We start from the raw sequence: 24,229 nt of genomic DNA on the forward strand, positions 1-24,229 counted from the left end.
GTAATGTAATAGGCATTCTTGTTTTATTCCTGATTTTATTGGAATGGTTCCATTGGTTTGCAGTATGTTCTCTTATCATGTTAAGGAAATAGCCATCTATTCCTGTTTTACCAAGGTTTGTTGTTTTTTTTTAAAGAATAAATGTTGATTTTCATCAGAGACTACATGGTCCTCCCTTTGGCCTGTTTTTTTTGTTGTTGTTGTTGCTGTTTATTCAACCAATCTTGCATTCCATAGGTATACCCTACTTTGTCATGGTACATTGTTCTCTTAATGTGCTGTTGAATTCTGTTTGCTAATATTTCTTTTGAGCTTTTTGTATCAGTCTTCATAAATGAGATTGGTTTTCAGTGTTCTGGTTTTGTGTTATCTTTTGTCAGGTTTTATATCAGTGTTAGACTAGCTTTGCTAAAAAATTAGGAAGTTTACCTTCTTTCCCGATACTGAGGAACAGTTTGAAATTTTATTCCTTAGGAGTTTGAGCATCTATATGTCAAATCATCTGAACTGCTGTTTTGATTACCTTCTCAGTTTCTTCCGTTGTCGTTGGTCTATTTGTTTGTTTGTTTGTTTGTTTGTTTTTCCTCTCAGTCTTGAGGTCTTTTCTTACAAAATAATTCTGCAATTCCAAATACATTTGCAGAGTACCCTCTTTGGACTCTTAATTTATTGTGTCTTTCGTATTTTATTTTTTATTTCCTTCTTCTAATTTCATGAATTTGTACTTCCCCCTTTTTCCTTAAGCTAGCCAGAATTTTATCACTTATTTCTTTCCCCCTTCAAGAGTTAACCATGTAGACTTATGCACATATTATAAAAATTAAGGTTAATGGAAACCATAGGGAAAATTGTAGGCTTTCCAGTAGTGGATTTATAAATATCCTAAATGACTGAATCTTTCACATTTAACATTTATCAGTTGGTTGGTATATGTTAAATCTATGTTTAGATTTTTGTGGTTTAGGGAATTTCTTTTTCTTATCAAATGAAGACCAATTTTCTGTAATTCTTCTTGGTGTTTGCAGTAGTTGAAGAGAAAAGTCAGTCTCCCTTGCCCCACAGAGTTCTGTTATTTTACTTTTAGAAGATGGACTATACTAACTCCAAGAAACTATCAACCCTATAAGGAAATGCAGAACTGTGCTTTGCAACAATTATTTTGAACTAGTGAGGTTGGGACCTTAGACGTATGTAGCATATATGAAAGAGAAAGCTTTTGGAGATAGCTGACCTCATAAGACGTAAAATCTCTGAAGGTCTCGAAATTGGTTCTGTTTATTATTCCCTGCTGAAGGCATGGGGTAAAAAGCATTGGTATCCACAAATGTTATGCTCTAGGAATATTCTAATTACTGAGATAGAAGTGAGTTTGCCACTGAACTTGCATTCTTTCCTGGTTACTATTAGAGGGAAGAATATAGAGCATAATTATTTTAACTTGCTCTTTTATTTTCCTTATATTTTACCGTTTGAAAAATTCTTCTAAAAAGCAATAATCTATTTCTTTTTTTCAGAGGTGAGTCTGATATCCTGTGTTATCACAGGAGTATTTAACTGCTGAGACTTACTTTAAAATTATAGATTTCTGTCAAGTATTCTGAAAAAACAGAAATATCATTTATATATAAAGTGAGAAAAATTTTGTGTTGTAGCATACACTGCTAGTTGATGTTGGAGTTGTATTTCATTTTCTGGAATGTTCTAACAATACTGGAAGGATCTCATTCATTTTTAGAAAGATCTTTCAACTGTTCTTTTTCAGGAATTAAAGCTAGATATTTGTTTGTTTGTATTTTTAATTAATGTCTTCACATTGAACCCATGTTGAAGTGATGGGTTTGGTTGGTTGTTGTTTGCTTTGTTTTTTTTTTTAAATGCAATTTTATTGAGATATGTTCACACACCATACAATCCATCCAGATTATGTGGTCAGTGGCTCACAGTATCATCACGTAGTTGTGCATTCATCACCACAATCAATTTTAGAATGAGATTCGGTATCATCACATAGTTGTGCATTCATTACCACAATCGATTTTAGAATGAGATTCATTACTCCAAAATATGAAAAAGAAAACCCCAAATGTCCCATACTATATTTTATTTTATTGTTTAAAGTTTGGTTATATATTTGGTCTTATGGTTAACTTTGTATGTGTGTTTTTGGTGGCAGTACAAAGTACTTGGGAAAATGTCTAGGTTGACTCTTTATGGTAGGGCTTTGACAATGTGATTGCTAATTCTAGTATTTAGATTTTCTGAAACAGTTATGTGTGCCTTCGTTTGCGTAAATTGCCAAGTTTGGAATACTGTTAGAGTAATATTTGAAAACTTACATTCTTGGCAGAAAGAATATCATGTTAACATATGCCAGTGTTAAAAAGGGTTTTGGGGTGGTGCAACAGTAGCTCAGTGGCAGAATTCTCACCTGCCATGCTGGAGACCCGGGTTCGATTCCCAGTGCCTGCCCATGTAAAAAAATAAAATAAAAAGGGTTCTGCCATTGGGAGAATATACCAGGTTCACTTATGCTGAGCTTCTTCAAAACCAACACATTTCTTGAGATAGTTGTTGCTACATTGAGGTGTCTTGACAGGAACAAGATAGATTGAGAAAAATGTGGATCATCCTAAAAGGAAAAAGCTCGGATATGGACTGTCTTCAACTACAAGACCCATCAGACCCAAATTTGTTGGCATTTGTAGGATTAACATAAAAATAAAGTAACAAAAGTAAATAGATAAAATTGGCTAACATTTCTTGAGTGCCTATTATGTAATCTCTCTATCCTCAGAAGAATCCTAAGAAATGTAGATAAGAAAATTGAGTCTCCAAGAAATTAAGTATCTTTGCTAAATTCAAAAAGCTAGCTAGTTAAATGACACAGGTTAGTTTCAGTCCCTAATCCAGCTGACTTCAAAGCTCATTTTCTCTCCACTACTCTACCGTTTTCCAATATTATTAGCCTAACACAAATATTAGCTAACATGTCAGTATACATAAAATGAAATAATGAAAGGGTGAATTAAAATACTTCTGTGTCAGAATTTGAGCGCCCAGCGGTTGGCAGTTCCAGCGGGTCTGTGAAAGAGATCAGCGGTCCCAGTGAGTGCCAGACAGCTTTAAGAAAAATATAGAAATCACTTCATATTGTACTGAATATAGCAAAAATTAAGTGACTTTCTACATTGCAAATCATGACACTACTATTCCGGAAGGACTTAGAGAAATACAAGGACCTTGATGAAGATGAGCTGCTTGGTAATCTGTCAGAAATAGAACTAAAACAACTGGAAACTGTTCTGGATGATCTTGACCCTGAGAATGCCCTTCTGCCTGCAGGGTTCCGGCAGAAGAACCAGATTTCAAAGTCTGCCACAGGGCCATTTGATAGAGAGCACCTCCTTTCATACCTGGAGAAGGAAGCACTGGAGCATAAGGACAGAGAAGACTATGTACCCTACACTGGAGAAAAAAAAGGAAAAATATTTATCCCTAAACAGAAGCCTGTACAGACTTTTACAGAAGAGAAAGTATCTCTGGATCCAGAATTAGAAGAAGCTTTGACAAGTGCTTCTGATACAGAATTGTGTGATCTTGCAGCTATTCTTGGGATGCACAATTTGATAACAGATACCCAATTCTGTAATATAGTGGGAAGCAGTAATGGTGTTGATCAAGAACATTTTACAAATGTGGTAAAAGGTGAAAAGATTCTTCCAGTATTTGATGAGCCACCAAATCCAACCAATGTTGAAGAGAGTTTAAAGAGAGTTAAAGAAAATGATGCTTGCCTTGTTGAAGTTAATTTGAATAATATAAAGAATATCCCAATTCCAACCCTAAAAGATTTTGCAAAGGCATTGGAAACCAACACACATGTGAAATATTTCAGTCTCGCAGCTACACGGAGCAATGACCCTGTTGCTGTTGCTTTTGCTGATATGCTGAAATTGAACAAAACTTTGAAGAGTTTAAATGTGGAGTCCAACTTTATTACAGGAGCTGGGATTCTAGCACTGATTGAAGCTTTAAGAGATAATGAAACTTTGGCAGAGCTCAAGATCGACAATCAGAGGCAGCAGTTGGGGTCAGCTGTAGAATTGGAAATGGCCAGGATGCTTGAAGAAAATACAAATATCCTTAAATTTGGATATCAGTTTACACAGCAGGGACCCCGAACCAGAGCAGCTAATGCTATTACAAAAAACAACGACTTAGTTCGCAAGAGACGAGTGAAGGAGACCACCAGTAAGTCTTCCAAGTCTTGGGAAGACTTCACAAGATCACCAGGGCTTCATGACGGTGATATCAAATGTAAAATTAGCCTGGGTAGAAGGGAAAAGACTGGAAATCTCTTGTTCTTTTTTTTTTTTTAAATTCTCTGTATCTTTTTTCTAGTTTAAGTTGTTACCAGTGTCAAATTGTAAAATCAATAGTAGGTTATTTTTGTATTTTGAAGCACTATTTCCACTTTCTGCTAAAAATCCATTTTAATTTAGCTTAATTGAATGGCTTATGATGAGTTGTGGTTAAAAGACAAAAAAATTGTAAATGTTTCAGAAGTCTTTTGTCTAGAAGAATTTGGACATTTTGAGGACCAATCTTCAATCAGAAAGGAACATTCCTGATACCAAAATTGCTTTTTCTAGTTTTAAGTATAAGTCACTTTAAAAAACTTCCCTTATTCCATGACCTGTAAATTTTCCCAGTTTTTTAGATTACATGAACTTGGAAAGGGTGTTTCCTTGTATTAAAAAAGCAAAATGCCAGAATTTTAAGACAGATAACTTAAAATCTGGACATCTGTTTAAGACCAAAAGCAGGTCTAGGAGAGAGAAAATGTTCTTCAGTTTATTCCAGGTCACTTGCAATTGTCTGAGGTGTTTCAGCAGCACCTGGATATTTTTTAAGCAAAGTCATCAGCTTTGCAAGGTTACATACGTTATGTTCATAACAGTTTTTCATTTTAATAATGTGGGCATAATTAAATTTTTATGAAATCTGATAGTTAAAAAGCATCTAAACAGAAAAACTATTTTCTTCCCTGTAAAAGAGTATAAGGTCAACGTTCAATTATTTAGGGTAAAATTTAAGAGCAATTTTGTTAAATACATCAAATCAAAGATAATAAATATGATGGAGTTCAAGTCTGAGGTGCTTGCAAAACAATCATTTAAACTGATGGTTACTGTAAGTAAATTAGAAACGGACACATGTATAAATTGCTTAGTGTTGCACAGTATAGTAAGGATTTCCTATATGCAATGCAGAATTGGATAACCAGTATTTAATCACTGCAACAAATTTTCCAACCAAAGAATTAAGGAAACCTGTTATTCTTTATAAGTCAATTTTAATATATTTAATTTCATCTTATACTTTTTAATCCATATTTTGTAAAAGTAATTTCTTATTAAAAAAAAAAAAGTAGCTTTGCTGGTGCTCAGAGTATTGAAGTGAAAAATTTAAACAGTATTCTGTGCTGGGCAGACTAATGTGAGTCTCTAGAATTGACATCCATGATAGAGGATTTGGACTTTTTTCATGCCCTATGTCACAGCAGCCCATGTGAAGCACAGATGGCAGAAGTAGTTACTGCTAAAGGAGATAGGAAAAGAGTCTAGGTAATCTGGCCTAAAAAATTCAGGCCTGGTGGTATCATTCACAGAGAGATTTTTCTAATGGAAAGAATCTTGTTTTGGAGCAGGGGAGGTCATTTGTTCATTTTTTAAAACTTTTTAACGTTGAACTACAAAATTCCTGCTACTTCCACCTGGGCTAGACTGTTCTAGAAGCTTCTTTATAGACTGGTAATAAGGCTTCTTTCCTGGTTTCCCTCTTCAGAACTGTGGTGTGTTTTTGATTTATTGCTGCTGTTTTTAAATCAGTATCCAATGTTTAAAGGGGCCAAAAATTGACTTTGCACTGTTTTTTCATTTTTAGGCCACTGATTTTTTTCAGGTTAGCAAGACTCCCTCCCTCCCCTTTTCTTTTTTCTCTTCTCTCTTTTTTTCTTTCCCATATATCAACTTTGAATTATACTTGATTTTAGAGACCGCACAGTTCCAGCAGGGTTGGGAGTGAGGCACACAGCAGGTACACAGGCTACCAGGAAGAAGTATTCGCCACTTGTGCTTTCAGCAGGGCTTCCTTGCTCACATTATTGTTCAGTAACTTACTAACTTGATAAGTATGACCCCTGCCTCCCCTAAGTTCTTCAAAAAGTGGGAATAGAATCCTACCTAGAATTTTGTATCATACTTATGGGAAATATCTTCACTTAGTTATCAAGGTATGAAGAAGTTGGTATTTTGTTTATACCGTTCCAGTTCTGAGTTACAGTAATTCATTATATAAATTGAAGAAGAGATTTCATTAAGTAACTTTGAAGATGAATATTCATCCAATTTTATTTAATCAAGAATTGTAATTATAAAGGAGAAAAATGGTATTTACTTTGATCTTTCAAAATCTGGCATACCTTTACTTTTTAGTAATTTTCAGCTTTTCTATTTTGCTCTAAATTTTATATCTTATAACTTTATTAGGCTCTTCAAATAATCTTGAGTAAATCAAAAATTTTCTAAGACTAAGTTTCGTCACCTAACCAATTTAAGCTTATCTGGTTATCTAAAAGAATATTCTTTTTTATAAATTGCTATTCAATTTTTAAATTGCTGTTTTTTGAAAAGTGACCCATTTTATAAAATTTTATATGCATATTTATCTGAAATTCAAAAATCTTAAGTGTCTATGAAATTGTATGTATTAGAAATTAATGGTTAATATTGATAATGTTAAAATGGATTTTGGTGCTATATACTTGTAGCTAAAACCTGGTAGAAGTCTATAGTATAGATGAAATATGCTTTCTAAGGGTGCCTGTCTTTTAAAAGACCAACTAAACATTTTTTTTTTAATAAATTACTGAATTGTTGGAGATTTCAAGGAGAGTTATCTTGGCCATTAAATTGCAGATTCTACAGACACAAACACGCCTGTAGGCCAAATAAGTTCTTGCTATTTGAGTGAAATAACCCTCATTCTTGCTTTGTCCAGGAGGTACACTCTGGAAGAGTTATATATAAATAGAACTTTGTAAATTGTTTCCCCATTTACTTGTATCTGATATATTCTCATTTAAAAAGGGGAGTCCACGATATAATAAAAAATCACAGAAAGAAAAAATGTTTTGACAGTGTTAGTCATGTTTTTGTGTACATATATTTAACCCTTGCTGCAATGAAAATAAAATGAAAGAATCAGTGGGAAAAAAAAAATACTTCTGTGTCAGAATTTAAGCAAGTCTTTGGACAAACATCTTGGACAAACAGGTATAGTCCTGGACCTGCCCAGACCATCATGCATTAAACAGGCAGTTTGATTTCAGTTTATAAGATCACTGAAGTTGAGATCCCATATCTCCAACTTGTGCCTGTTCATTAATATCTTCATGGAGTATAATGAATTTCAGGTACCCAGGAGCAATTTTGTTCACTTTCTCCAATAGACCTACTGATACCTGATATCAGGCATTTTTTCTAAGATCCTGTTATTTTGTGATTCACAACTACCATCTTCCCCACCCCTACCATCAAGGCAACTTCCTAATCAAAGGAAAATCATAATTACATTTAACCAGAACAGATTATAAAGGGCAATTTTAACTCACTTTCAGATATGATTGTTATTTTATGCATTTAGATATCATATCTTAAGCTGTTAAGACGTTGAAAACATTTATTGATTTATTTTATTTCATTTTTAGCACAGCTTAGCATACAATTAGGAACTTAATAAATCCTTACAATGACATTGATTTTTTTTAAAGCCTGAAATTTATTTATTTTTTTATTTTATTTGGATACCTAACCAGAGTATTAAATCATTTTCATTCGCACTATACAAAATAATTTTTTTCGTGGAGTGATTTTGTCAGGTAAGGAAAATTGAATAGTCTTAATACATATCTCTTAGTTTAGTGAAATGGCTTTATATGTAACATAAGTTCTTCTTTATATAATTTTTTGAATAATAAAGATACATCTTTATCTTACTAATCATCTGCTTATGGTCATTACATTGTTTACATAGAAACCATGCCAGTTCTATACATAACTGACCTGCTCTTCAGTTTTCTCACTTTCATTTTCAGTGAGAAAAATTGTGTCTAATAGAATAACCGATGAAGACTGAATAGTTGAACTCTGGAGTCTCACTGGGCTCTGGTACATGACAGGATTAATCCCATTTCTCCTTCCATGTTTCATGAAAAGCTTCTCTGCCATTGGGTTCTGAAAGTAGATTGTGCTGGAACATTTTCTCAGGGTTTTTATTGACTTTGTGGCTTGATAATTACAGGTGATATATCGGCCAAATGCATCCCGAAATGTCTTGTTGAAGAGGGTGTAGACCAAAGGATTCACCCCCGAGGAAACATAGCCTATCCACACAAATATCTCCAGCAGCTTTTTGAGAATAGACTGGTTGCAGGAATCACACAAAACTAAAGTTATATTTGTAATAAAAAAGGGACACCACATTAGCAAAAAGAGGAAAAACACAATCCCTAGAACCTTTGAGGCTCTCTGTTCATTAGAAATGGTCTGTACTGACTTTTTTCCAACTGTGGACATTCTTCGAATAAGCATTTCATCTTTTGAGTTGGGTAGAGTTTTGTCTTTCTGAGAACCATCCAGCATTGCCACTTTTTCAGGTGACAAGCAAGGTGTTTCATCCCTTTGGAAAATTGTAGACACAGTCAACCATGTTACACGTTGAGGTGGCTTATGTTTGATCAAGTAAGCTTTCTTCTGTAAAGCATGGATAGTGAGAAAGTAGGTAACAATCATGATTGCAAGAGGCGTAAAGAAGGCAGCCATTGAGCCAAAGAGCATGAAGTTGCCAAAACGGTCCTTTGTCAGCATACAAGTGATGTTGTTTAGATTAACCATATCAGTCTCTATACCTTTAATAGGGATTGGAATGGCAATGCCTAAGAAAGAGGAAACAAAAGAAAGTGAATTTATTTTATGACATGATTCTTAGGGTAGGTCCTTTAAAATATATCCTAGTGACTTTATACTGGTTAGTGCCTTGTAATTCAGGACAGAATTGTCACAGCATTTATCAGTGGAAGTACCAAAGTAAACACATCTGTTTTTAAACAAAAGGAGATTAGTTTGTGATTTCAGCTTTATAAATAAAGCTTTCCTAAAGACATAGGATGTCCATAATATAGTAGGGAATGTCTTCATTTATTCTCCATGTCTCATAATCTATTTTTATGCTTGTCCTATCCCAGATTAAGGGAAAGGAATGCGAAAGTAAAGCTACTTTCATCTTAATATCCAATGTAGTTGATTTAGAGAAACTTCAGAGTTTGTTTATACAATATCTTAAATCTGAATAGATATCCATTTTATCTTTGAGGTTGTAGTTTCATTTAACGTTCAGTTTTTACATTTGTGAATGTTCCTTAATCTAATCCTTTGACTTCTTAGGGGGAAACCAAAAAAAAAAGGTTTTTTGTTTTTTAAATAAATGCTGTACAGCATGTGAATTGAGAGATTTATTTTCAAGATTTAGATTTCCTCTAATAGACTTTTAATTTACCACTGATTTTCCATGTTGTAGTTATTTCATATAAGTGAAATCATACAATATTTGTCCTTGCGTGTCTGACATACTTCACTCAGCATGATGTCTTCAGGGGTCATCTGTGTTGTACCAGGCATCAGTACTTCATTCCTTTTTTTATAGTTAAATAATATCCCATTGTATGTATATATCACATTTCCATTCCTCCATTGATGTACATTTGGGTTGTCTCTACCTTTTGACTATTGTGAATAATCCTTCTGTGAACATTGATTTACACATAACTGTTCAAGTGCCTGCTATCAGTACTTTGGGATATATACTTAAGAGGTGGAATTGCTGGGTCCTATGGTAGTGCTATGTTTAACTTGCTGAGGAACACCAAATTTTTCTACAACTCTGATCTTTCCCTTTCTAGTTGTACTACTTTTTCATTACCGTTGAACTTTTCTTTACACTTATCTTGACTTCTGTAGTCCATTCTTCTTTCTCTGTTTTCAAATTCTATTAACCCCCTTTTGAGGTTCACATTATCCAGCCTAGTTAGTGAACACTCACCTTTAAGTTTTCACTGATACTTTTTTATACCCTTACCCTCTTATCTTCCTTTCGTACTTAATGTTGCTTGGTGTTACCTCGGGTAAACTGAAGTCCAAGAGATGTCTTCAGGGTTCATCCATGTTGTAGCTTGTACATAATCTGTTTTTTACTAAATTGTGCTAATTGGTTCTACTAGGCACAGTGTGATAGAAGTGACAAGAGCTTTGAATTGAGAGTGAAAAGATCTTGGTCTTGGTGCTGAAAAAGCTATGAGTCCTTGAGCCAACTATTTAAATCCTCTAGGTTTCTTTTCTCTCATCTATAAAAGGAAGAAATAGATGTCTAAGAATCCTTCTAAATCTGTAAATCTGGAGTATATTCATTTGTCTTCCTGCATACACTTAATCAGTTTGTATCAGTATAATTTGTTTATATACTATTTGTTTGCAAATAACATATATAATTAATTATATAAAATATCAAAATAAGTTATGTAAAATTTATTTGCACTTCCCTGAGTGCAAAGATTTCTTTTCCTTATTCATTTTTGTATTCTTAGTACCTTGCCTATCATAGGTTGTCCAGCTTTGAGACACCACTTTTACCAGCAAACTATCTACTTTGTTGGCTTAATCATATTTCCATCCCAAAAGTTTTAATTGTCTTTAAGGACCCATTTCTCCTATTCTTTCCCTTCCTCTGCCTTCTCCCCATCCACCTACCCACGTCAACCTCACACCTTCTTCCTTTCCCTCTCATTCTTTATAGTGAAAGCAAGAAGATGAGGGTTATTTGGTATGAATTTCTTTAGTTTACCACCTCTCCACTTCAAAGATTAGTGATTGCCATTCTCTTTGCCCAACCTTTTTTTTTTTTTTTTAACCCTCTTCTATTCTACCAATCAGCTTCTGTCCCCTAATTGGCCTTTTCTCACTGCTTACAAATCCCTTCATTCTAAATTGTTATTCCCTTGACCCTACTTTCTCCCTAAACCAGAGAAGTAACATTCCTTGCTTTTACCTCCAAGCTTCTTGATTTGGCCCAGTTATCATTCTTTATATATGATAACATTATTTATATTCAAGAATATAAAAATCAATCTTGCTTTTGACCAGTGCTGTTCCTATACTTAAAGAACAGTCACGTCTTTTTCTTGCCTTTGTCCTTACTTTTTGCATTCTTAGTCTTTCTTGATTTTGTTTTTCCTCTTTGAATTTTTTTACTAGGAACAATTGAATCTGTCACTCAGACAATTAACCATCATAGTAATTGTTATGAATCTGGTTTTTTAATATTAACTTCTAAGAACTTTAACTTTTTTATGCCATATTTCATAGCATAAAAAATTATAGCAGCTGTCTTTGAACATTAAAGTTGGGTACAGGGGCATAAAACAATTTAGAAGAAATGTGATTTCTTTCTGGAAACCATTTCTGAATATGCTTTTTAACATGTTTTCTTTGTATCTTTCTTAAAACGTCTACCTAAACATATTTAAAACGCTTAATCAGAAACTGATATTAGCTTTTAGTCTGTACACTTCTTGAAAGTAGTCTTCCAAGATGAATTTGTGGTCTTTGGTACCTCTCTAAAAAAAAAATTTGTTTTTCATTTTCCTCTTCTAATTATCTTCTTAGGTGTGACTTAAGATGTTAAATGTTTGTTATTTTAATGTAATTGTGGGTGCTGTTTTCTGGCTAGCGACGTTAATGATTTTCTGTTGACAGGAAAATTGTTTTCAGAATTAGGATTCCTCCATCTAAATATAGAAGCAGAAAGATATCTCAGTAAAGACTGTGAAGATAGTTCTTTGGAAGCCTTGAACTTTTCTGCTTTTTCACACTTTACTGACTATCATTTAGACGCTGTGTACTGAATATAATGACGTTAGAAGCATATGTTGGTGTATCCGTAGTCTGCTTTGACCTCTGGTACTGAGTTTCATGGCCTACCACACCTGATGTTCTCCCAGCTAAATTATTGAACCAAGAGCTATATATATATATCTTCCTATTGATACGTACCTATTGAAATTAACCACACCACTGTAATCTTGATCAATGCTGTAGCTCGTGAGTTATATTGATTGGCTTGGATTGGTTTTTTGATGGCTATGTAACGATCCACTGAAATAGCACAAAGATGCATGATGGATGCAGTAGAAAAGAGAACATCGAGAAATAACCAGGCAGGACAAAGAACAAGTGGGAGGGGCCATAGAGCCTCTGAAAGAAAGAACACACACATCAAAATCATTTTCTCCTGCAAAATGCAACCTTAATCTTTAGTTGCTTTTTTAATATATATATATATGTATGTATGTATGTATGTATGTATGTATATGTATATATATTTAACCTTTTAATTTATCTGAAATCTGATTATTTAACCCCTACAAGATAATATTTAACTTTGAATAAGGGAGAAAATATTGCTAAATATAATATTTCCACACATGATACCTTTTTAATGCATTTTCTGTTTTGCATAGTAATTATAGTCCTTTTTCTTTCTAAATCAGCGTAATTTTTAGCATTATTTTGACCTTTGTTTTTTTAAAGCTTTTTAAAATATTTTTATAGCTGTGCATATATCATCACAATTGACCCTCTCCACTTTTGTGAAAAATAATGTACACATAAAAAAGCAATGAATTTCAAAGCACATCACAACAAGTAGTTGTAGAACAGTTTTCAGAGCTCGGCATGAGTTTAAGTTTTTACCTCTCTAATAGGATACTGAAGACTAAAAGAAATATCAGTACAGTGATTCAGCAGTCATATTTGTCTGCCAAACCCCACCTTCTCTGTACAACTCTGTCACCAACCCCAATCTTTCTCCCATTCTTCAGGGGTATTTGGGCCATGCCCCCTCTTGCTTTTTTGAAAGGGATTGTCTACAATATAGGATAGGGGGATGGAACCAGTCAGTGCTCTGGAGAGGCTGGCCCCTCCATACCCTAGGACCCATCTGGTCCAGGAACCCATCTAGAAGCTGCAGATTTCTGGAAAGTTATCCTAGTGCATGGAACCCCTACAGAATCCTATATAACGTTCACTATAGGATTGGCAGGAATGGTTTTGGTTGGGGGTTGGCAAACTATGGTAGGTACCAATGTCTAACTGAAGACCACCTTTGCTTTTTTTGTAATCTTTTAAAACTTAATATATCCTGGAGGTTATTCTTAGGCATTGTATTGATATCCCATTTTAGTTTATGGTATATTGAAGTGGCTAGAGGGCAGTACCTGAAACTGTTCAACTGTTCCAGTACCCTTAATTCTTGAAGATGATTGTATAACTGTATAGCTTTTACAGTGTGGTTATGTGTGTGGAAACTTTGTATTTGATGCTCCTTTTATCCAGGGCATGGGCAGATGAGTAAAAAAATAAGGATAAAAAATAAATAATGGGAGGATAAAGGATAAAAAATTGGGTAGATTGAAATACTAGTGGTCAGTGAGAGTAAGAGGTATGGGAGTATGAGTATTTTCTTTTTATTTTTTTTTCTGGAGTGATGCAAATGTTATAAAAATGATCATGGTGATGAATACATAACTGTGGTGATATTGTGAGCCATTGATTATATACTATGGATGGACTACGTTTTGTGTGAAGATTTCTCAAAATTTTTTTAAATTTAATACAGTGTTGCAGTTGGAACTTAACTTTGGTATTCAAATAAAACTTATTTAAAATTTTCTATTGTATAAACAGAAAACATTTTACCATAGAAGGAAAGCAATATGATGTGACAAAAGTGTGTTAGAATGGGAGTCTCACGGTGGCTTGGGTTTTTAGCTTACTTCTGGCAATAACTAACAGCATGATGTTTGTTTATTACAAACTCACATTTGATGAAATAGCCAAGTGAAATGATTTGGGGTTTTATATTATTTTGTTTTGGGCCTGGCAGAAATGGTTCTTGAATAAAGCGTGCAAAAGGAATTGCTTTAGATTTTCCTGAAGAAAAAAAGTGAATTTTTGTCTTTCCTCCTTCAATCATTCATTTTAAACACTGGAGATATAAGCAACACAGACTTTTGTTTTAAAATAATATTAGGATTAGACATAGTATTTATTTAACAAATGCTTATAAAGCACTTAACTTTATACTTCATACTGTCCTAAGCATTTTAGAAATACTGAGTTGTTGTTTTTTTTAACTCAGGTTCGGAAGTGATTTTGAACGTTCTTACATGTAGCTTCCTAATCGGTTTACTTACACAGTTGTTAATGCATATATAGGTTTACATGTGTTGTGTTACACATACACCTACTACACACACGTGTAGCTTCAAACCAAGATTTCATTCAGGGTTTCCCGTAGGTTATTTAAATTAGAATCCATTTTACAAATACACAGGCGTAGATAATAGAAACTTGTTATAAAAGCAGATTAGTTCTTTATAGAACAGTAGATTATCTGAATCTTCTTTACTGTTTTATTGTTGTATGTCCACTGACAAAATATAAACTGTTTTTCTTCTGGTTTTTTCAAGTATACCTGGCCTTGACAGGTATAACGTGGTTGAAGTTAAAGAAGGAAGACCAAGATAACCATTTCAGGATTGCAAAGCACCAGGTCTTTCAAATGTGCACTATTTAAATTTAAGGAGCCTGGAGATAGGCAGGGGTTAGCTTACAACGAGCATTCCAGAGGGGAAAAAAAGACTATAAATTGGAGAAAGAGTATTTAAGAAGAGTATTTAATATGTTATTTTGGAGGGTCAAGTAGAATTTTAGTGAAAAAGATTTGAACACTTCACAGAAGTCAGCAAGGCTGACAACTCCACCTTTTGGTACTTTTATTTCCAGCATTGATAGGTGGCATTCTTAATAGGAATATTATAAATTTTCTTGTTAGGAACAAAATAACAAAATCAATATGAATTTTCATTGCAAAAGGATAAATGATTGCTTGGTATTTGGTTTCATGTTCAATATTTTAGAACAGAATAAAGACATCAGCTTAGAAGTAGTAATTTGTACATTTAAGTAGATTAATGTAACTTTTCCCACTTCATTTGTTGAATTGGGTGTGGGGGTAAGAGGTAGAGATTGTACTATGATATTGCAGATGAGAATTTATTCAACCTTAGAGATGAGTAAATTCAGGTTCAATTAAGTTTTTGAATGGGATGCATTCATTTATCAAAACAAATATTAATTGAAAGTGTTCTTTAGAACTTTGCTCCTCAGAATGTGGTCTTCAGATCAGTACGGTTTGAACATTACCTGGGTACTTGTTAGAAGTGCCTACTTCTAGACCTACTGAACAGACTCTGTATTTTAACATGATCCCCAGGTGATTTGTGCTCATTAACATATGAGGAGCACTGCTTTAGTAGACTGCCTGAGAGAGATTGTGACTGAGTTTCTAAAGATATACCTAGGTTTGCTGGTGAAGATGGGTATCACTATATGTGCCCAGAATGCCTCATAGAGAGGGACTTACTGGAGGCCTCTCAAAATAAAAAAAGATATAAAGTATGGCAGAGAAACCTAGGTTTAGAGAGAATCTAATCAATTGAATTTTCTCCCTCTTAGACATAGCATTCAGATTTCTGTCCATTAGTGGGAAAGGACGACAAAAACTGTCTTTGACCGGAGTTTAAAAGGCAAATTACAGTCTAAGTAGATTTAAGAGAATCACATATGATTGAGAGAGTTTTGCAGTGGAAACTCCTTGAGATGCAGTTGCATTCTAAACTGACTTGAAGTTCTAGATTTAAGACTGCGAGAAGGGAAGTAGGAAAATACTCAAGTCTAGGGCGACAACAGGGATACTGGTCATAGTTAAGGATTAATAAAGGCAGATAATTAATGTCTTGTATCTTTCAGTTTTCTTTTCGTTAAATGCACGTTCTATCATTTTTTAAATTGGTTTGTTAATAATTTAAACTTACCTTCTCAGCTGTTCTAATTAAGGAATGTATTTTTAAAAATTAAGATCTGGAAAACTGTAGTCATAAATCTAGTCATCATGAACAGGAAGTCACATAGACCTCTTCTATAAAAAGTACATGTCTTTTGAGTTAGGCTATCTAACCCATTTATCTCCTTCTAATTGTGGTCTAGAGGGAAAGCTCTTCTGTGCTGATTTAATTAAGCCTGTGATGTGTTGTTCGCCTCACTTTCCAACAGAATGAATTTATTTTAAAAACCACAATGTTGAGGCAGAAAGTGGGAATTGAAATAATACAAATCACCAAATTCTGTTTTTTCAGTCAGTGGGCTTCTTATTGTTAACAGTAGAAATAGTGAGACGTGATACAGAAGTTTTCTTAAGAAAGAAAGTGACCATGAGGTTTAGAATAAAGAGGGAGAAATCTTTCTGATTCACTTTTATGATTCTAGATTCCTGAAGTACTAATGAATAGACTTTTTATGAAACTTAAGATAAGGCTTGTCTAATGCCTGAATAGATGTAGATAGTCTAAGAATTTATATTAAGTAAAAATAGTTACATTGTCAATTTATAAAATCATCTTTCATAGTTCACATACATTTTCAATCTAAAAATTATCTTTCAGTTAGTATTAATTTGATAGGCTCAAGGTCCGAGTAGTTGCTTTACTATTTAGAAAAACTGAATAAAGATTAAGTCACTATGGTGAGATAATTGACTATTACAAAACTTTGCTATTTTTATTAGGAGTTTTAATTTGTTTTAAGGATTTATAATTACATTTATTTATTCTAATGTATTATATCCAGCTTATTTCCATAAATACTTGAGACATTATTTAAATTTGAAATAACATGGTGTAGAAGAGTTATAAATATAAAGAAAAAGAAATAAATAAAAGCATATTAGATATGACACATTATTCTCAGGTTATGGGGCTCTAAAATTTGACTCTTTCATAAAAGGTAACATAGAAGAGGAGGAAACATTTATATTATATAAAAAGGAAGCACACAAAATTTATCTGAAAAATAAATCCCATTTTCTACCTCCTTTCCCAACCAACCCCTGCCTGCCCCAAATGAAACTCAGAAGGAATATAATACCAATAAAGTTAGAATAATGACATTTCTCTGAGTGCCTCAAAGAATATAAATTGAATATTTTAAGAACAAAACAAATCTCAGTTGGATCTTAATAGCGCACATACTTCATTTAAAGTGAAAACTATATACTTTAAATACCACCATACAGAAGGGGTGATAGAATTGTCCTTAAGATACTAGGTTTCTAAACAGACAGACCCCAGCAACTTCAAAAGAATGGGCCTATGTCTACTATCTAGCTCAGAAAAGAGGTTTGGTAGTCATCTCAAGGATTCATATAAGTATTGGTTTAGACCCAAGCATTCTATACCATTTAATATGAAATAAAACTTTGACTGGAAAAAAACTAGACTGTGCCATGTTCCTAGAGGAAAATGTATGGCTCTCTTGTTGAATGGAGTCGTTCAAGATACAAATGTTGGATCTGTGTGCCAAATATGACAGTTTTTGCTAGTGTAATTTCTCCTTTGCATTTGGGAAAGCGGAATAATAGAGGTTAAGAGTATGAATTCTGGAGTCACTCTTCCTGTGTTCAAATAATTTATTTAGTGACCATGGACTGATTATTTATCCCCTCCTTTCCCATGTCCTCTCTGTAAAATAGAATAATAATAACTGCCTTATGGGGTTGCTTTGAGGAGTAAATGCAATAGTATATGTGAGGTGTTTAAAATAGTGTCTGGCATAGAAAAATTAGCCAACTGGCCTAACCATTAAAACACTTGTACTTAAAAACAGTAAGCCATATCATCAGTATAAAATATGTGTCTCTGCCTGCTCTAAAAAGAGTGTAGTCTTCCATTGAACTTAATTTAAACCTGTGCTTGAAAAAAAAAATGGAATTACATCTTTTACTGTATACACTTGAATTAAATTTTTTCGTGAAAGTGTGCATTTAAAGTTGAATGGATTTTACTGTGCTAATTGTTATATACATGCCACAGAAATATAAAAAACACGTAATTTTTCATTTGTCCTTGGGACATGCCTGTTGTTTTCTTTTAATTAGTGTAAAACTCTTACATTTTTAACCAGAAAATCTGTTTCTCAATGAGATAGACTCATTTTATCTGAAATTTCTTGCCCTTGGGGCAAATTTTGGTTTGGAAAGCTGAATTCTGTTATTTTGTTTAGAAAATAATTGACATTGATCTGTAAATCTGATGCAAAAATATTTCCCTTTTGAGGAGTTAAAAGACTTGACTTTTAAAGCCATAGGCTTCATTAAGTATGACAGTATGGGAGCTAGATAAATCTGAATAATTCTTATGTCAAAAAGGTTATAGTTTTCAAATACAAATTTTGTAATCTCAGAAATTTCTCTGCTTCTGTCTTTATCTTCCAGAAAGACAGATTAGTTCAGTACTTAAATTATCATAATGAAACTTCTGTTTTGGTTTTTTTGTTATTCTTTTGCTCTGCATTTGAGCATGTGAGATATCTTGGGATTAGATGTCTAACGTGATAGTGTTTAAATATTTCAAGTAATCAAGTAATTTAAGGCTTATTAAATTTTTCCTTGGTTTTCTGAATTTATGCTTTCTGAAAAGAAGTCCCTTTGTTTTGCTCCCTAATTTCAGTATTGGGAATACAGCAGTATTTCACTACGTAAATGGATAACTTATTTATTTCTTTTATTGCTCTGCATCTGTTTCATCTAGATTCACATTTAAATCTGAGTCATATTTTAAGTATATAAACCTTTTGCATACTGTAATAATAACTACCATTTATTAATGCCTGTGATATGCTGGACCCTACTGGACAATCTCACAAGGTAACTGCGGTGTTAAGATTTAGCCATTTTACAGGCTAATGCAATTGAACTGTGAGATGTTAAGTGACTTGCTTAAACCAACAGAATAAAGCCAGGATTCAAACCCAAGGGTGTCTCGTTTCAAACCCCCGTCTTTTACCTTCTTTCTACTGTACCACAAATACTGTTTCAATGTAGAGAAGATGAGACAAGGATTATAATTTAAATTGTAAATGAGCCAGTAGTGACCAAATGGATGAAATCTGCCTTACATTTTTCGCTTTACCTTTCTAATTTATTTAATAAGGGAGAGGTAAGAGAAGGAGGGGGGAGTTTTAGGGATGTTCTTAACTGTGAACACCTGACATTGGCCTAAGTTCTGTTTTGCTTTGTGTCCTACTCAAGTATTACTACCTTGGTCTTTTTCAAGCCTTATGAAATAAGCTGTTGATTTGTGATCATGGATTTTAGAAATTATAGGCAAGACAGTAAAAAAAACTAGAGCTGTAAAGGAGATTTTAAGTTCAGTGCTCCAAGATAGAAGTGGCAGAAAAATAGTCATAGCACAACTCATTTGAAAGACCATGCTATGCTAGGGTTATCATAATCTTTATAAAATAGAAATTTAAGCAATATATGATTATTATACTAATCAGTGATTGAATGAAATATCCCTCAGTATATAAGGGCACAAGGGCCACTTTTTTGTTCACTGCTCTCTCTTTTTTATTAAACTTTATTTTATTAGTAGAATACTATCTAGTATAAGGATTCTGTGTTAATTTCATTGAATTCCTCTTAGTTAAAATTGCTCATCGCACTAGTTAATGCTTTATGATTACAACCAGCTTTTGTTTGTACAGACTTTAGAAGTTGTGAAGATAATTCCTTATAATAAGAGAAAAATACACAAAATTTGCTTCTGCTCTTTAAAGCCATCAGGAGTTCAGAAAGACTTCATGTTTGAGCACATGTAAAAGGTTATCAAAATCTCAGTGTTTGAAATCTGGTCACCCATGAAAATACACATAGTTCCCAATTTATGAATGCGCCTTTTGAAGCTTTTTAGAGAGCAGCATGCATTGTCAAATACACTTTTTCATAGAAGTAGAGTAATGTTTTAAATTGTGAATTAATGAAGTAATGTTTGAAGCAGTGATTAAGTTCCAAGGTTAGTTTATTTTAAAATGATCTGACCCCACATTACAGCTTAATTACTCATAGTAAAAATGTTTGGGGCTATGAAAGGTTTTTCTTTGTAATAAAAAATTAACGAACATGTAAAAGAATAAAATACTGTTGAAAATGGATATAATTATTTAGGAAATAAATGCTAAGACAGTCCACATATTTTTAAATTAAAATACATTGGAGTTTCTATCAACTTTTGTTGCTAAAAATATTTTAGGCACCAAAATTTAAATACGAAGTTTGCAGTTATTGGATACTTATTAATTTTCCTGTAGAGTACATGGAATTATCTCTGTTACCTGTTTTTGTGTTTTGTCTGTCAGCTTACTTAAATACCATGAAACTTTACCTTTTAAGGTTCCTTGACTATTTTATTTTTTTGGGTGCATGGTTCAGAAATCGAACCCGGGTCTCCTGCGTGGAAGGCGAGCTTTCTACCACTGAACCACCCGTGCACCCAAGATTCCCTGAGTATTTAACTGATAATTTTAAAGTATCTATCACATTACTTTGTGTATTACAGGTTTTGATATTTATTGACTTGTGGATTTTAAAGCTAAAATTGACTTCTACACAACTTACTCAATCTCATGCATTCAACTGTATTAATTACATTTTATGGCATTCTAAATAAGTTTTACTTCTATAATTTGAAATATTTTTCACCATATAAATATTATATTTTTCACCATATAATTCTGGTAAACCATATTTGCTGCAAATAATCATTTTTCTTATGTGATTAATAAGCAAAATATCAATTTATGCCAAGCATTGAAAAAATTAAATATACTTCTTATGCTGATTCTGAGGACCTAGGAGGACTCATAGTTCAAGAGAATTATTTCTGTTTATCCAAATTCCACAACTAGAGATGTTTATGCAAGAATCAAAAACTGTCTATTTTAATATTATCTTTTTTATTATAACTAACATTTCAATGTCATTACATTTTTTTATTATAGTAATTCAGGTTTTGGTCCAATTTTATCAATTTAGAGATCTGATTCCTCATATTATCTATCAAGAGGACAGATGGTCAGAAATCATCAAAATTAAGCAAATAGATCATCTCTTGGGATACTCTAAGCCAACCATTTCCCTCAGCAACTAAACATAATTTTTTCTTAACATGACACATATATAAGAATTGTGGGTGCACAGGTAGTTCATTGATGGAATACCTGCCTGCCATGCGAAAGACCCGGGTTCCATTCCTGGCCCATAACCCCCCCCCCACGCCCCCCAAAAAGTGTTCAAATCTGAAGTACACAAACTATGAAGAGATATGTTGAGAATTCTATAAAATAATTCCAATTTTAAGTTGGAGTTAAATAATTTCAAAGACCTTGTTAATAATTAACTCAGCACATACATGTCACAGATGTGTCCTAGATACTACTCTATCAGGGTAAAAAGAAGGTGTCTATAATGGTGAAAGTTAAAATATTTAAAGGTCTGATCTTCACTATAATTTTTAGTGAGTACTGTTATTTTGGATGATTTTTTAAATGATTTTATTTGGATGAACGAGGAAAGTCCAACTGTTTCCAAGAAGTTATTTTTTGTTATTTAAAGCTGATTATCAACCATAGAAAATGATGAAAGATGGTGGCCTGTTTACTGAATTTTTAAAGTATCCAAGTCCATCTTTTATTTCAAGGAAAATAGAGATTAAATCAGTGTCCGTTTCTCTAACAGTTTATCATAGTTCTGTGTTTGATGGCAGGGAACAAACTGAAATACTTACCAAACATTATTGTCAAGAGGGCAATCGGCATCACAAACAATCCAACCAGCAAATCTGCTACTGCCAGGGACATTAGAAAATAGTTGGTAGCATACTGTAGCTTTTTCTCCAGTGAAACAGCCAGAATAACAAGGATATTTCCACCAATTGTGGGTATTATCACCATGAGTATCAGAAGAGCTGCCCAGCGTGGTTTATTTCCCTGTTCCTCACCAATCTGTTTCATTTCTTCTGGTATTGATTCTGTCTGTAATCCAGACCGATTAGAAGAAATTAAGTGATCGATTGTATTCTGCAAAATGTGCTCAGGAATTGTGCTTTGATCGGACCTTCTATAAGAGAGAGCCATTTGCTGCTTTTCTGTGATTTCATCCAGTTCTGAACATTGGTCAGCATGGTCAATAGCTAAGCTGGTCATCTGCTCTTTTAAGGCAATGTACACATGCGAAATGCCCAAAGCAAAAGTTGACTTCTTCCTTTAAAAAAAAATAACAAAACAGATTCAAGAGCTAAAAATGAGGATGTACATGACATCTGTTCAGATCTGTGTCTAGAAGCTCAGACTTGAAAACTATAGCTGTGAAAAATAGGCTATTTCTTATTTTTTAGCTGTAGTTTTTTAGCTGTAGTAGGGTCATATTAGAACTTGAATGTCAGCGTTCCCTCTATATGTAAAATATGTAAATTACATTATATTATTTTCAGAAGACGCAGAGATTATCCCTTCTCAGGAGGTCTTTGTGCATTTGTTAATAATGCAGCCAGTTTCCACAAAAATACATTCCTGATGTGCCTCAGTTAATGAGACGGGAGATAGATTAGGTTTTTTCAATGATTAAAATAAAAACCTAGGTGCTTTCTGACCCTCAGATGTTGTTTTTACTGTTATTGTGGAATATACAATAGAATAGAAAAGTCAAAGCACAAAATAATTCCTTGTTTATGGCAACCTGAATGGAACTTTTAATACATTCAGACCACCCACCTAGAAACTCTCCAGGCCTACCTAATGTCTAAAAAATTAATACCAGGTTAGAATCCTTATTCGTATGTATATTTTGTATGATCAAGTTTCTGTTACTACTGATACAGATATAAATACCATTTTTTTAAAAGCTTTTAGAATTTCCTTAATATGTGAGAAGGAAAATATAAGATTACTAGGGTCGAAATCGTTGTTTTAAGTGATTTCGTCCTTAAAAGCATGTTTCTGTGCCAAATACTTCATAAATTTATGCCACATTTGATCCAGTTCTCTCTTTATTTTAAATAGTAATTTTACTCACACTTCCAAATTCCCCTGGGAAGGAGAGGAAGCTAAGAGGAAGATTAAACCCTTTATTCATAAAATTTATAAATCCCATTTTTAAAATTTCCCTTTGGTGTCAGTTAATTTTTCATTTTGGATTTTAAGCTACTGAATAGAAATGAAAGATTATGGTTAACAGAGTCCTTGAGGGAAAAAATACAATGAAAACTTTTAGACTAATTATATTTACTTGTCAAATGCTTACCTTGTATTGCTTGTCTGTCCCTGAGCATGGCATCTTATCTGTTCTGTAGACCTGCATGCAGCTGTGACTGGATCCTCCACTTATTGACTTACTCTGAGCCTTCTGCACTGGTGCTCGAAAGCAATGAAACAAATGTGTTGTATAGCTGTAAGCATGCCAAGGAGGTTATTTTCTCTTTGGTACATTCATTTTTAGAGTAGCAGCATTCATTATACTTCAGAAAACCATCAGTTAAGTGTGTTGAACCAGTTCATGACCCTATTCAAGCTATATTCTTAAGAGTTCTCTTTGATATTTGCGGGACTAATAAACCCTGTCATTTTAGATTCAGATGGTTTTTGTTTGGGATTAACCCTGGATAGTTTTTCCCTTTTGAGGAAAAATAAGATGTAATCCAGAGATTCCAGAGCTTTCATTCTGTGAAGATTCTGTCCTGCGAGCCTTACAGTGATTTCCAAAGTTGTCATCTGTAGCAGTGAAACAAGATATTAATCAAGCTTTTATACCTTTGCTGTGGAACACGATTAATTTTCTTTGTTTGCATCCTTTTATAGAAGTGCACAGAGAGGTCTGAATTTACATGTATACATAGATTTCACCAAGTACTCTTTCATTGCTCTTAAAATAGATGGCCTGGGTTTGGGACTTGTTTCATTGGCAGTTGTATTCACAGATTTCACAATGAAGAAAGTATACAATATCTAATGTAAATGCATTTCTGCCTTGTTTCAAAAAATAATGTATAAAAATCTTAACAGCTATACTGATTCTCTCTAAACTGTAGAACTAGTATTAGAATTTCACAGTTCTCAAGTTTTCCTTTTTGAAGGATCATCATAGATCACTCACATTTTAAATT

General features: G+C 33.4%; 2 protein-coding genes and 1 pseudogene across 3 annotated transcripts in view; 2 read left to right on the forward strand and 1 right to left on the reverse strand.

Moving 5' to 3' along the window:
* The window catches only part of PSMD1 (proteasome 26S subunit, non-ATPase 1), a 111,607-nt gene that overhangs the window by 44,767 nt on the left and 42,611 nt on the right, over positions 1-24,229 (forward strand). The gene's annotated exons all lie outside the window — the stretch shown is intronic.
* On the forward strand, positions 1,831-10,534 carry LOC143678209 (tropomodulin-3 pseudogene; annotated as a pseudogene).
* Positions 7,736-23,445, reverse strand: HTR2B (5-hydroxytryptamine receptor 2B). Its single transcript, XM_077155411.1, has 4 exons — positions 23,371-23,445; positions 21,857-22,332; positions 12,168-12,368; positions 7,736-8,998 (listed from the first exon to the last, which is right to left on the reverse strand). The coding sequence occupies exons 2-4, from the start codon at positions 22,272-22,274 to the stop codon at positions 8,112-8,114; spliced, it is 1,506 nt and encodes a 501-aa protein (XP_077011526.1). The 5' UTR covers positions 22,275-22,332; positions 23,371-23,445; the 3' UTR covers positions 7,736-8,111.

The sequence above is a fragment of the Tamandua tetradactyla genome, chromosome 3 (assembly GCF_023851605.1).
Source record: "Tamandua tetradactyla isolate mTamTet1 chromosome 3, mTamTet1.pri, whole genome shotgun sequence".
In the NCBI taxonomy this organism is placed as follows: domain Eukaryota; kingdom Metazoa; phylum Chordata; class Mammalia; order Pilosa; family Myrmecophagidae; genus Tamandua; species Tamandua tetradactyla.

What these genes read in the sequence shown, in the direction of transcription:
- HTR2B (XM_077155411.1), bottom strand. Translation starts at nt 22,274, where the DNA reads ATGACCAGCTTAGCTATTGACCATGCTGACCAATGTTCAGAACTGGAT. An exon ending in CCTCTTGACAATAATGTTTG is followed by an intron (nt 12,369 to 21,856) that starts GTAAGTATTTCA and finishes TCTTTCTTTCAG; the next exon opens with AGGCTCTATGGCCCCTCCCA. An exon ending in GGTGTGGTTAATTTCAATAG is followed by an intron (nt 8,999 to 12,167) that starts GTACGTATCAAT and finishes CCTCTTTCTTAG; the next exon opens with GCATTGCCATTCCAATCCCT.